This window comes from Lagenorhynchus albirostris, chromosome 14 (assembly GCF_949774975.1).
Source record: "Lagenorhynchus albirostris chromosome 14, mLagAlb1.1, whole genome shotgun sequence".
NCBI classification, from domain to species: Eukaryota; Metazoa; Chordata; class Mammalia; order Artiodactyla; family Delphinidae; genus Lagenorhynchus; species Lagenorhynchus albirostris.
Window position 1 is genome coordinate 42,083,844 of NC_083108.1, and position 12,760 is coordinate 42,096,603.

Sequence of the window (12,760 nt, forward strand, 5' to 3'; positions counted from 1 at the left end):
AATGTCTTAGCCATCCTGAGATGAGTAATTCTATAATGTGTGTTGTTTTCTCTGCTCTAGCTTCTCCTGGGATTTATTTATTTTATAAATTTATTTATTTATTTATTTACTTTTGGCTGTGTTGGGTCTTCGTTGCTGTGTGCGGGCTTTCTCTAGTTGCGGCGAGTGGGGGCTACTCTTCATTGTGGTGCACAGGTTTCTCATTGTGGTGGCTTCTTTTGTTTCAGAGCACGGGCTCTAGGTGTGCAGGCTTCAGTAGTTGTGGCATGCGGGCCCAGTAGTTGTGGCTCATGGGCTTAGTTGCTCTGCGGCATGTGGGATCTTCCCGGACCAGGGCACGAACCCGTGTCCCCTGCATCGGCAGGCGGACTCTCAACCACTGCGCCACCAGCGAAGCCCTGGCAGGTGGATTCTTAACCACTGCGCCACCAGGGAAGTCCATCCTGGGATTTATTTTGAGCTCTGGTAAATAATTCTGACACGAATTGACTTCCAAAGGTATGGTACCATAGCACTCTACCTACTACAAAGGAATAGGGTGAAGGACCAGGCACTAGGTTAGAATAAAAATTTTCTGGCAACTTGTGATGTTTTTAAGGAAATGCTTTAGGAAGCAGATGATAAAGAAGATTAGGAGGTTGGTAGAAATCTTTTGACATTTTGAAGGACATCCTAAACATTGTTAGAAGCTGAGATGATTGGGCAATTGCTTAAGTACAATGCTTAAAATACTTCTCCATAGAAACTATAGGACTCTGTATAATTAAGTCCAGTTAGAGCTCTAATTTCTAGGAATGTATCCCCATGCTGAACTATGTGTGTATATATATATTTTTGAGTGGCTCTTCATTAATCTCTCCTATTAGATCTAATGTGTTTTCCAGTTAATGCTCTTTATGGTAATCATAAACTTATAAATAACAATAATTTTTTTATCACTTTCTTTCCACTATTTTTACCCTTTAATTTTATTTTCCACATGCATTGGCTAATTCCTTCCAATCCATATCTTTTTCATGATTCTAATGAGTATGAGTCTACATTAATCATACCGATGCAATTTGCTTGAGATAGCTCTTTACAAAATAGAACATATCCTCAACACTATTTTATGAAGAGTTTCAACATCAGAAATTTTTTAATTGTACCAAATGCTTTTCCAGCTTCTATAGGAGATACTGTATGCCAATAAATTTATGAAAAATTGCTCAATCCCACTAGCCCTCAGGAACGTGAAAATTAAAACCAAAATGAGACACCATTATATTCTACCTGAAATGCTAATATTAATAAGGTTGACTATACTAAGTGTTGGTGAGGTGAGCAGCTTGAACTCTCGCTGCTGATGAGGTTGTGAATTGGTATAATCATTTTGGGAAATTGTCTGCCATTATCTCTGAAATCTGATCATGCACATATAAAACCGAGAATTTTGACTACTAGGTATATAACCAAAATGAAACGCATAATAAGTTTATAATATTTTTATTCATAATTGAGTCAAACTGAAAAGCCATGTCCTTTAATAAATAATAAGATAGGTAAATAAATTGTCCTATATTTATACATTTACCTACTTAAAAAAAGACACTTGTTTTTTTTCTTTGACCTAATACGTTATGCTAATAATTTGCCTAATGTTGCCAGGTTCTTGCATTTCTGGGGCATTCCTTACTGGTCATGGTGAATTGGTATTATTCATACTTTTCAGGCTGAAAATATTTTGGTTTCTTTCTTTCTTTTAGTTAGCTCTGAGGTATCTAAAGTTCTTATGTTTTCACGTCTTGCTACAATAACTTACATCAAGCTTGTTACTATGAACTTGTGGATTTTAGCAAGTCAGGACCTTAGTATTCCAAAATTCCCTTTCCAGACACAGAAACACTGAAATCCTTTGTCAAATTTACCTGAAACCTATTTCTCACTTCAACATTTACCCATTTAAGCTCTGAAACCAGTATTTTTCCCAGAGTGATTTAGTCACAGACTGAGAAAATCCTATGAGACTTATGTTAAATATGAAAATAAATGGATAGAAAATGGCCTACCAATGTCCTTCACTAAAAGCTATTCTATATCATAATTCAATTTCTTAAAATGCTTTTGTCTGCCACAGCTGTAGGATTCTTAATGTGATAGAAGAACACTGTCATAGGATACTCCTTTCACCTACATATTTTATCCTCTACTTTTATGAGTCATTCACCTATGGAGATGGCTCTTTTGATAAAATGCTCTGGATGAGATAAGGTGAACTAACTTGTACTCATCGTTACACTAAACCCAAAAGAATATACATAATAGTGTAAAAGTTAAGACTGTGTTAATTAATTCATTCAATAATTATTTACTGCCCTGCTTTTGTACTAAGTTCTGGGAAACTACTATATATCATCAAAATAGAATCGTGTTCAGGAAATGACTTCTTAAAAAAATCCAACGACTGAGGGTAGGCTATTTTGACTATAACAAGCAGATTCTTTTAACTGCATCAAGTAACAGGAGTTTTTTTCCCTTCTTTTTATTATGGATATGTGTATTAATAAGGAAGATGTCTCTCAGAGTTACCTAGGACTAACTGCTGTTTAGAATTCAAGGCTGCTCTAAGAATGTGGATATTTGTTTTGTCTGTTCAGTAGCCAAGTTTATGGGCCTTCCCTCTAGGGTTGACTGGTCCAGCTGGTGTGCACAACACCCGAGGTGCCTGTGTATCTGGGTTACATATGTGCAGAGACTTTGATTTCCCTCAGCTTTCAGGCAGGCTGGATACAGAGGAAGCCTCAAGCAAGTTGAGAGGCAGCCTCTATGTTTACCATGGAGAGAGCCTGAATAGCATCCTCTCCAGGTAAGGCACAGGGCACTGCCTGGTATGTGAGTCAACTACTCTATTAATCTCCTATCTCTCCTTTTTATTGTATTTTCCTCTACCTTCCAACTTCGTAGTTTTCCGAACAGATTCTCATTCCATCGCCATTGGGCAGGCTTCTTTTTCCAGGGGGCAAGTCAGTGGCTAGTGCCCCGCAGCTCAGATTCCCTTGAAGGGGAAACTAGCAATCTGTTGAATATACCTAGCATTAAGCTGAGCAAGAGAATGGATGAAGCAAACACAATCTATTCATTTTCTCATTAAACACAATCTATTCATTTTCTGATTTTGACTTAACAACTGATGACAAGCAAGAATGAAGACAGTTGGGTCCTAACTTTATGTACCATGTAGTACAATTTATTTGGTTCCTGATACAGATGTCTGAGACAAAATTGGTAGAGAAAGTTTGAAAAATGGATTGCATATATTTACTTCTGGAAATATTTAAAATATACACTAAATCAAATATTTGCCCTGATAGGCAAAGGAATTCGTGTGAAAATGAGAGCTGGTGCTGTTTGTGGAAAGGGCACTGAATGAAGCTGATAACATCTTGGCTCTCTCCTCAGCTCTGTTACTGATCACCATGTGACCTGAGGCCAGATATTGTACCTCACTGTGCTTTAGTTTCCTCATGCCCAAATGATATAATAATACTTGCCATATCTCCCCCAAAGGGATGTTATGAAACGATAGGAAGAGTGGTTTGAATACTTGAAAATGCTACAGGGCATTCTTATGATGTGGAAGAATGATCTTGGATTCAGGATGAAAGGATTAAGGCAATTTAAGATGAGTATGAAATTTGGGTCAACTGCTGAACTGAGGATTGTTGGCACTACGGTGGTTTTCTTTTTCAAATTTAACTATAATAGAGTATTATTAAGTTCTGGATTATTTCATATATGTAAGATTATTAAAATCTAGCTTTAAGGTGATTATGTTTGATCTCAAATGTAAGAAATTTAAGATTTCTTTAATATAACTTAAATAAGAGATAGGGACTATTATTTTTCTCTCAGCAGAACTCTATATTTATAGTGGAAATCAGTGGGAAAATGGGCTTTATTTAAGGGAAGTTTCCGTACCACAACAATATTTTGGAATACATATTCCATTTTATGAATCATGCCAATGTCTAACTCATACAATCTACGTTCCAATTATGTAAGTAAAAAAATTCAACTGTCTAAGCACAATCTATCAACCTAACAATTTTCTTTAACTGAAGCTCAGATGCTGAGACCATGTATTTAAAAATATAAAATTACTATATTTAATCAGTGATTATAATATGGAGGTCGGAGCCCTAAGCAATCATAAAACTGAGATCTACGTGCTCTTTCATTCTTTTTTCTCCAATTCACAAGAAAAACAAACTTACTGATTTTTATTTTACCAAGGTTACGAGCAAGTCCAAAACACTTAATGGATATTGTTTATCCTAGCCCAGACCAAGTAAAATGTCATCCATCTCATTAAACAAGTACATTTCTCTTTTTTGTGGTAATTACAATCTCAGTAATGTCTTTCTTTTTTGTTTGTTTGTTTGCGGTATGCGGGCCTCTCACTGTTGGGGCCTCTACCGCTGCGGAGCACAGGCTCCGGACGCGCAGGCTCAGCGGCCATGGCTCACGGGCCCAGCCACTCCGCGGCATGTGGGATCTTCCTGGACCGGGGCACGAACCCGTGTCCCTTGCATCGGCAGGTGGTCTCTCAACCACTGCGCCACCAGGGAAGCCCAATGTATTTCTTTTTTAAAAATATTATTTATCTATCTATTTTTAAAATTTTTTGCTGCATTGGGTCTTTGTTGCTGCACGCGGGCTTTCTCTAGTTGCGGCGAGCGGGGGCTACTCTTCATTGCCGTGCGCGGGGCTTCTCATTGCAGTGGCTTCTCTTGTTGCAGAGCACGGGCTCTAGGCGCGTGGGTTTCAATAGTTGTGGCGCACGGGCTCAGATCTCCGCGGCATGTGAGATCTTCCTGGAACAGGGCTCAAACATGTGTCCCCTGTATTGGCAGGTGGATTCTTAACCACTGTGCCACCAGGGAAGTTCCTCAATAATATATTTCTGATTAACATAAATAGAAAACCATTAGTTGTAACTTATTCAGTTTGATACCCAAATATTTAAGAGCACAGGGTCTCTAGTGGACAGAAAATAGCAAAAGGAATAGTTGGTGGTACTAAACGTAGAACAAAGCAGGTACGTGAAATTTACTGTGTCTTGCTACTGTAAGTAGTATGTCTTATGATTTTATGTTTAAGGTCTCTTTGTTATAAAATGAAACTTAGTAGATTTTTGTAAGGTCACTCCTCTGCTGTGGGCCTTACCTGGCTCCTAAGGAAGTATCAGGTGATAATCTGGGCTTGAAAAGGTTTGGCTCTGAGTATTTCATTGACCTTTGCTTTACAAGTGAACCGAGACCCTGAGGCATCCTTCAGACCATTAGAGACTGAGACTTCATGGCTGAATCAGTAGGAAATTTGGTTTTTAAATAGGAAGAGACCAGCATAACTTGTTAGTTGGCAGAGAGTAATCTAAAGGAGAGATTAAAAAAAAAAATTAACAAATATTCAAATTGTGCTTACTAGGTACCAGGCTCTCCCAAGCTTTTTAGAAGAATTAACTCATTCAGTTTAATCCTCACAACAACCCTAATAGGCACTATGGTTATCTTCTTTAGCTGATGAGAAAGTGGAGGCACAGGGAGCTTTAAGTAACTTTTGAGGTCACTTGACCTGAGTAACTGGGATCCAACCATAGGCTGCCTGGCTCTAGAGGCCTGGCTACCTCCTTCTGTGGCTGGTGAACAACAGTGCTAAAGGGTGCACCGACTAACCTGGTTTTCTGGTACTTGCTTAACTCCAGGGGAGAACTAATCATTTTTAACAAGTACCATGTTAAGAGATACCAATGGCAGTCATCTATGCTAGCCAAGCACATCTGTACACAGACTTCATATTTCTTAAAATAAGATTAATCATCAATTTCTAAGATGTTAATACTTCCCACTTAGTTTCATAGTAAACTTTCTTTTCAAAAAGCCAATTTTTCCTTAGAAGAATTATCCATTGCAAAGACAGCACAGTGGTATTAGCATTATAAACAACAGTTGAACTGGTGCAAATAAAGAGAGATAAAAGTCAGCAGGGTCAGAGGGGGAAGTACTACAACTTTGCTTCCTCACCACTCATGGATTTCTTTCTCTTGCATATGTATTTTTTTACAAGTGAGTTTTATCTACATATTTTTTTACAAGTGAGTTTTATCTCTTATTTAATATGTTGCTCCATTTTGTATTTCAGATTTCCCTCAAGCATCTAAAAATGTTACAAAACAGTGTCATTTCCTTTCACATTAAATATCAAATTAGCCAGAGAAGTTCAGTAACTTGTAAGTACTCCAAAAAGCAAAATATTAAGAAATGAAGTTGAACTGGTGATTCCATCCAGTCAACTGTCTAAAGGGAGGTAAGGAAACATCTTAGGTGCCTGACATCATGTTTAGCATTTTACACAGTAACCCGGTTTAATCCCATAGACTTGAAACCTTGTATCACACCACCATTTGAAGGCTGAGGAGAGGCTTGCAGAGGGTAGTGGCTTGGCGTGAGTTTCAGTTAATAAAAGCCCTTGGTGGAATTATAAACTCAGGTGTTACAGGCTCCACAAAGCATAGTACTATCTCAGAGACGATGGAAGGCATGGGTCTCTTGCTAAGAAGGTACCATATTTGCTGGCAGTCAAGTGGTGTTCAATACTGCTGCATCTGGAAATAGCAAATAATGGCAGTAGGGGGCATCCAGCCACTTTCTACATGATTAGCTGCAAAAGAAACAACTACAAACACACGTTGGAAAAATGCGATATAGCTAAGGACCAGCTAGTAGGAAAAAGTAGCTTTTGAACAAAGGGTAGACCACGATCTAGGGGGTGCATTAAAGCAATTTGCCCATTGAAGCTGGTTGGTGCTGCAGCGCTCAAGGGCCTATTGGCTGCACAGAAGTCTTTTCCTCACCGTCTGAACGCATACAGCTGAAGTAGGGCTATTCAGTGCTCACCTTCAGATGGGAAGGCAAGTTCTATTATAAGAGATATACATAGATCCGTATCACATCCAGACAGTATGTTTCTATAGAAAGTGCGGGATGGGAGGTTCCATTAATCTAGTACTGGAAAACACCTTGCTCCCGGAGCGCGTATTTTGGGAGGAACGCACACTACACCACAGAAGCTTCCTCCTCGAGATAAAGACACAGCATTTTTCATTATCGATCCCCAGAGTGGAACGTATCCAAGGCTCAAGACGCGTCCCTCAGCCCCCTGCAGCACTGGGAGCGCCGGGGTCCCCGCGCGGGCGGGGACGGCGGTGACGCAGGAGGCGGCCGGGGCGCCGGTCCCGGCGCGGGGAGGAGGGGGCAGGTTGTTCGGCGCGGTGCGGCGCAGGCCAATCAGGAGGCGCGGTGTTTCGGACGAGGGGAGGGGAAGGGTGGGCGGGAGCCTCCAGGTTTCCTCAGGGCCAGCGCAGCGCCGCCTGCAGTTCCGAGCTAGCGCGTGGGGCCGCCGGGGGTCTCCGGTCCCGCCCGCGTGCCCGGTGTTCCTCCGCGGCTCCCCCGCCCTCGCAGGCCCGCCTCTTCTGCGACTCAGACGCGGCTCCGACGGCGTCTGGCCTCCCCCTCTTCGGACTCCTAGGCTCTGCCAGCCGCGCGACTCACCCCGCGGCTCTTCGCCTGGTGTCCGCGGGCCGTGCGGGGGCGGCGCCGGCGGGGGCGCCTCACCCCGGGCCGGCGGCGGTAATGCTGCTGCGGTTGCCGCCCTTGCGGCCGGGCGGACAGCTGGCGGAGGCAGGAGCCGGAACCGGAGCGCCCTCGCCGCTGGCCGGGACGCCGCCCTCGCCTGCACTCGGCTCCCGCGGCCGCCGCGGGACGCCGGGGCCCGGCGCGGCATGAGGAGGAGGCTGCGCGCTGGCGAGCGCCCAGCTCCTCTGCCCCTAGGGCCCCCGCGGGCCCCGGCGCGTTGCGCGCGCCGGCTGCGGCCCCGGCGCCCACGCTAGCCCCGCGCAGGCACGAGACGCAGCGGACCCGAGGAGGAGGCGGCGCAGGCCTGCCAAGCGCGGGCTGCCCGGACCCTGAGCGCAGGGGCTTCGCGACCTGGACCCCGGCGGGCGCGGGCAGCCGGAGCCGCGGGGGAGCCCGGCTTGCTGCAGTCGGCCGGCCCTCTCCGCAGGGGCGCCGCGGCGCGCAGCCCGCACCTCTCCCCACTTAAAGCCCCTCCTCCCGCCGCTACCTGGCGTATCGAGCGCGGGTCCTCGCCCTTTCACGGCCTCCTCGGGTTATTTGGTCCCCGGGGCTCCCTGCCCTGCGTCCCCTCCCCCCTTCCCGCGCGTCCTCCCACTCTTCCCCTCCCCCGGCTCCCCCGCCTCTCATTCATTCCGTCGGCTCCCTCCTCGCTCCTCCTTCCCGCTCTGGCCCCTCTATCCCAGATCCTCCCCGCGCGGACCCCGCTGCAGTCCTGTGGTTTTTAGCACATTCATGGAAGTTTAGGGCCTGGACGGTGCCCCCAAGTCCGCTTTGAGAGCGCAGCCCGAGCTGCCGGCCGGGAAGAGGAAGATGTCTGTGCTCAGGCGGATGATGCGGGTCTCCAATCGCTCCCTCCTCGCCTTCATCTTCTTCTTCTCCCTCTCCTCGTCTTGCCTCTACTTCATCTATGTGGCTCCGGGCATCGGTAAGCACCGAGACACACCCTCACTTCCCACGGTCACAGTGAAGGAAACGCAGCATGTTACTTACGGGATTTGGAAGCTGTATAAACAGGGGCCCGGCAGAAAGCATTTTATTTGAAATGCGATTTCAGACCTGTCACATAAACTGCTTTGGGGCATGGCTTTGGCATGTGAGTTTTGTCAATGCACGTTTAAACAACTTAAAGACTGCGTTACGTGGACAGAGCAAAATAAGGTGTGATGGCCCGAGATGCCCTGGTCGCTTTCTTGAGTATTCGTGACAGCTTTATGCATTTAATATTAAGTTTTTAAGTTTAAACTTAGTAATCGTAATTTTATTCAAACACTCTCAGCTATATTAACTAGTTGTAAAAATACGATGGAGAAACCCACAGTAGGGAATGTGATTGAGTTCAAGAATGTACTGTTCTAGTGTTCTAGGTCGCTTTTTTAGAATGGGGTCAGTGAACATTTGTGCCACACTTCAGGAATTTTTAGGCGATGAGCTGTCTAGTAAAAACAATGCTCCAATTGTTCAGTGTGCTTGGGTCTGCTTTGCAAGGGTAGGTAGCCTCTGCTACCTGTTAGGATGAATTCTGAGATAAGATGATTAAATTAACAATTATGCAAGATAGTTTACAATTTGAACCTATTTACCATTTTTTCTTTTGGTTTCTAGTCCAAAATACACTTTTGTATAATCTGCTTGAATTAGCCTCTTTAGTAAACATCCTGGTTTCTCAGCCCCTCTGGTTGAAAAGGTGCCAGTGTGGCATTCTCATGACCGAAAAATCTGAACTTCATATGGATATTAAAACACTGTATTTCCAGAACTTTTCTGAGTTCTTCTGGGTTATTATGTATTTAATGTTAAATGAGTTAGTAACATTGTGCATCTCCTATCATTTTTTTTTAGACATTAGTAGTTTTTTGAACCAGTACCATTTCTCCCCTGAGTGAGCTAAAAATGTATGTATGGCCTCTTACAGAGTGAAAACACCTGCAGAATTTTAAGATGGAATTATTATCAGGGCATTGTCTCACATGGTAGTAGATTATTTCAGTGGATTGCAGGGGGGAGGGAAGAAACAGACCTCACCAAACCTCATCAAGACTGTTGTGTTTCCTAAAAATTATGTGACTTGATTAAATTTTCAGGTTCAAGTAAAACGTGTAAGCTCAGAATGATGCTTGAGAAGGCATAAATTGTCGAAACCTTGATATCCCGAAATAGAAGTTTGGGGTTAAAGTTTGAAAAAAATATGAACATTTCAACATATTATTTTCTTTTAATGCAGTTTTTTTCTTTAGGCTAAATTGGATACATCTTGAAGCCTGTAGTAAATGACAGTGATAGCTCAGTGGCTTTGAGAGTAGTTAGCCAAAATATTCAGCAAGCTTTTTCTTAAAATTCTCTGCCATTTTGGAAGTCTTATCAATTAACTTCTCATTCTACAGCAATTTTTACTTTCTTGTGTAGCTCTTTAAAGGTTGGACATCTTTGGGGGATGTTATTTTATGAGATATTTTAACTTTGAGAGATTCTGGAAAAGTTTTTTTTTGCACTTAGATAACAATTTTCTTACTTTCTTGGTATTTTGAGTAACATATTAAAATTACTCCAAAAGCTAACCAAAGGAAATCAGAATTCCAGCTTTCACTTGATAGCCATTTTTTGTTATTGCATTAATATATTATCTGTAGATTCTTAAAATTCAATTGATGTGAGGTAGTAATATATCTTTCTTATTTCTATACTTAATGTTTGCCATAGAACAATCACTGACATGGCATAAAAATTTTGGCAGTTGTCTTCTAGGCAATTAGGTTGACATGATTTAAACTACTCTGTTCTTTTGGGTCTTCTAATTTATAACTTAAAAAAATTGATTGAAGCCAGTAAGAAGAATGAAAACCAAAACTTGTGAAGTGTTAGCAGTTTGTTAAACTGAATCTGTTTCTCAAACTAGCATTATTTAGCAGCAGAAAACCCTCCTTACTTTTAATTATTGAGAAGCAGTTTTCCAAAACTCAGATTTTTGCTTGAAAGCTTGAATTTTGTCATTGGTAACACATACTGTCAGTTTTTCTTGAGGCGTCAGGCTCATTTTGCTGTTTTTGGGGGAAATGTAGGTCAAATACAGAAGTCTAAATGAGCATAGTTTTTCAGTTGTACCTTTAAGTAAAAATGGTGTTCCGTGAAAAAAATGTGGCTAGTTCAGCTCACAATGCAATGATCTATTGCACAATTTGATTTTCAAGACAACCACAGTACTTTGGTATGCTGCAGAAATGCCTTATGCATACTTCTCGTTTCATCACAGATTTCTTTTTTCTCTTTTCTTTTTTAAATTAATTTTTATTGGAGTATAGTCGATTTACAATGTTGTTTTACTTCTCAGTTATACGTATACATTTATCCACTCTTTTTTAGATTCTTTTCCCATATAGGTCATTACAGAGTATTGAGTAGAGTTCCCTGTGCTGTACAGTAGGCTCTTGTTATTTGTTTTATATATAGTAGTGTGTATGTGTCCATCCCAGTCTCCCAGTTTATCCCTCTCCCTGCTTCCCGCTTGGTAACCATAAGTTTTATTTTCTACCTCTGCATCACAGATTTCTTATTAATGAGACATACCCCAAACTAATTAGGTTCTTATAACTAGTTTACATTAGATATACATAGAATCTTTTTGAAATAATTCATATTTTAGCCTGAATTACATCTTGGGGCAGAATTTTCTTGTGACTAAAATACATGTTATGTAAGAGAGCATTTTTTAATTGATCTTAAATAAATGTTTCAAATCTCTTATGTTAAAAAATCCATGTTGATCCTATCCACATCAACCTGTTTAGTAGACATCAATTGTATTTTCCTACGTTTTTTGCCCAGAGACCTATTTTTGTTGTGTGTCTTCCCCCAGGCAGTCAGTCCTATCATTTTAGTTACTCTTATTAGTCTCCTTCCTCAGTGTTCTCCTCTCCTTCTCTTCCTTCTGAGAAGATAGTACCACACAGTTGTAGGTAGCAGAATATGTTTAGTTTCCAATGTTTTCTCATGTGGCTCAACAACTTTTTGACTCTTTGGATTTTAATCTGCAATGAATTCCAGCAAACTCAAAGCTCATTATTTTAAGAATAATTTGAAACACTTTCCTTGAAATTTCTAATTCATGCAAGAAACACAGGAACTTTCTTTATATTAGGAACTTTAGTACTAAGGGAAATTGGTCTGCAGACCACCCTCCACCCTGAAAATCCATGGACACATGGCTCTAGCCCACCCAGTAGAGGCTGGTGCCCTGAATTTTTTCTCATTCTCTTTCTACTTTTGTGCATGATTGCAAAAAGGTGAGTGCAGTCTTCCCCTAAGGTCTTGCCTTGGCTGAATTGAAGATGGAGTTCCATTTAGTGTGAAACTGTTTTCAATATAACACAACATAGTCATTTACCTGCTATTGTATCAAAGGAGTAGGTGAACTGACTTACAGATTCGTTCAGCAAACGCGAATAGAGCACCTCAGATAGGCTAGACATTGTTTGAGGAAAAAAGACGACTAAGACAGAGTTCCTTCCCTCATACAGTGGGATGAGCGCTGTGAAAGGGCTGCATCAGGTCCTCAGAAAGCATGCCGTGGGGAGTGAGGTCTGGTTAAGGATTTCCAGAGGAGGTGATGGATAGGATTTATCTGGACTGAGCAAAGGGACTCTAGTCAGAGGGAACAGCATGAGCAAAGATAGGTTCCAGAAAATAGGAGTATTTCCATCTGGCTACCATCCAGGGCGTGGGTTGGTAGATGGGCCAGATGGGCAGAGTCTCGGGTCTCCCCTGCCTAGCCTCGTGATCTGGCACTTGGGGTCCCTGAACTTCCTGGCTGAGAGAAACTGGCCCTGGTTCACACAGCTTTATTAAAGCTGTCTGTGGTTAAGAAAGAAGTTGATGAGCCTTTAATCAGCGGGGCAGTATTGTGGGGGAGATTGCACAGCTCCCCTGGGGGTGTCAGACTTGCTTTCAGGCTGTCTTATTCTTTGCGTAGAGGTGGAGTCCGGTTGGGCCACTTTGGTGTGAATTCCTGTGGGCCTGTTGAGGAATCACCTGGCCATGTGCTTTGCTTTTTTGGGTCTCAAGGAGGTTGGTGCCCTGCTGGGTCAGGTGGAGGT

The 12,760-nt window shown here is 42.4% G+C and overlaps 1 protein-coding gene across 2 annotated transcripts in view; it reads left to right on the forward strand.

Annotated features, from left to right (window-relative positions):
• Window positions 1-8,038: 8,038 nt before the first annotated feature.
• Window positions 8,039-12,760, forward strand: part of B4GALT6 (beta-1,4-galactosyltransferase 6) — a 73,593-nt gene continuing 68,871 nt past the window's right edge. For both annotated transcript variants that reach the window (XM_060121314.1, XM_060121313.1), the window contains exon 1: window positions 8,039-8,598. In XM_060121314.1, the coding sequence (XP_059977297.1) occupies window positions 8,484-8,598 (115 nt within the window). In that variant the 5' untranslated portion in view covers window positions 8,039-8,483. The remainder of the gene's footprint in view (window positions 8,599-12,760) is intronic.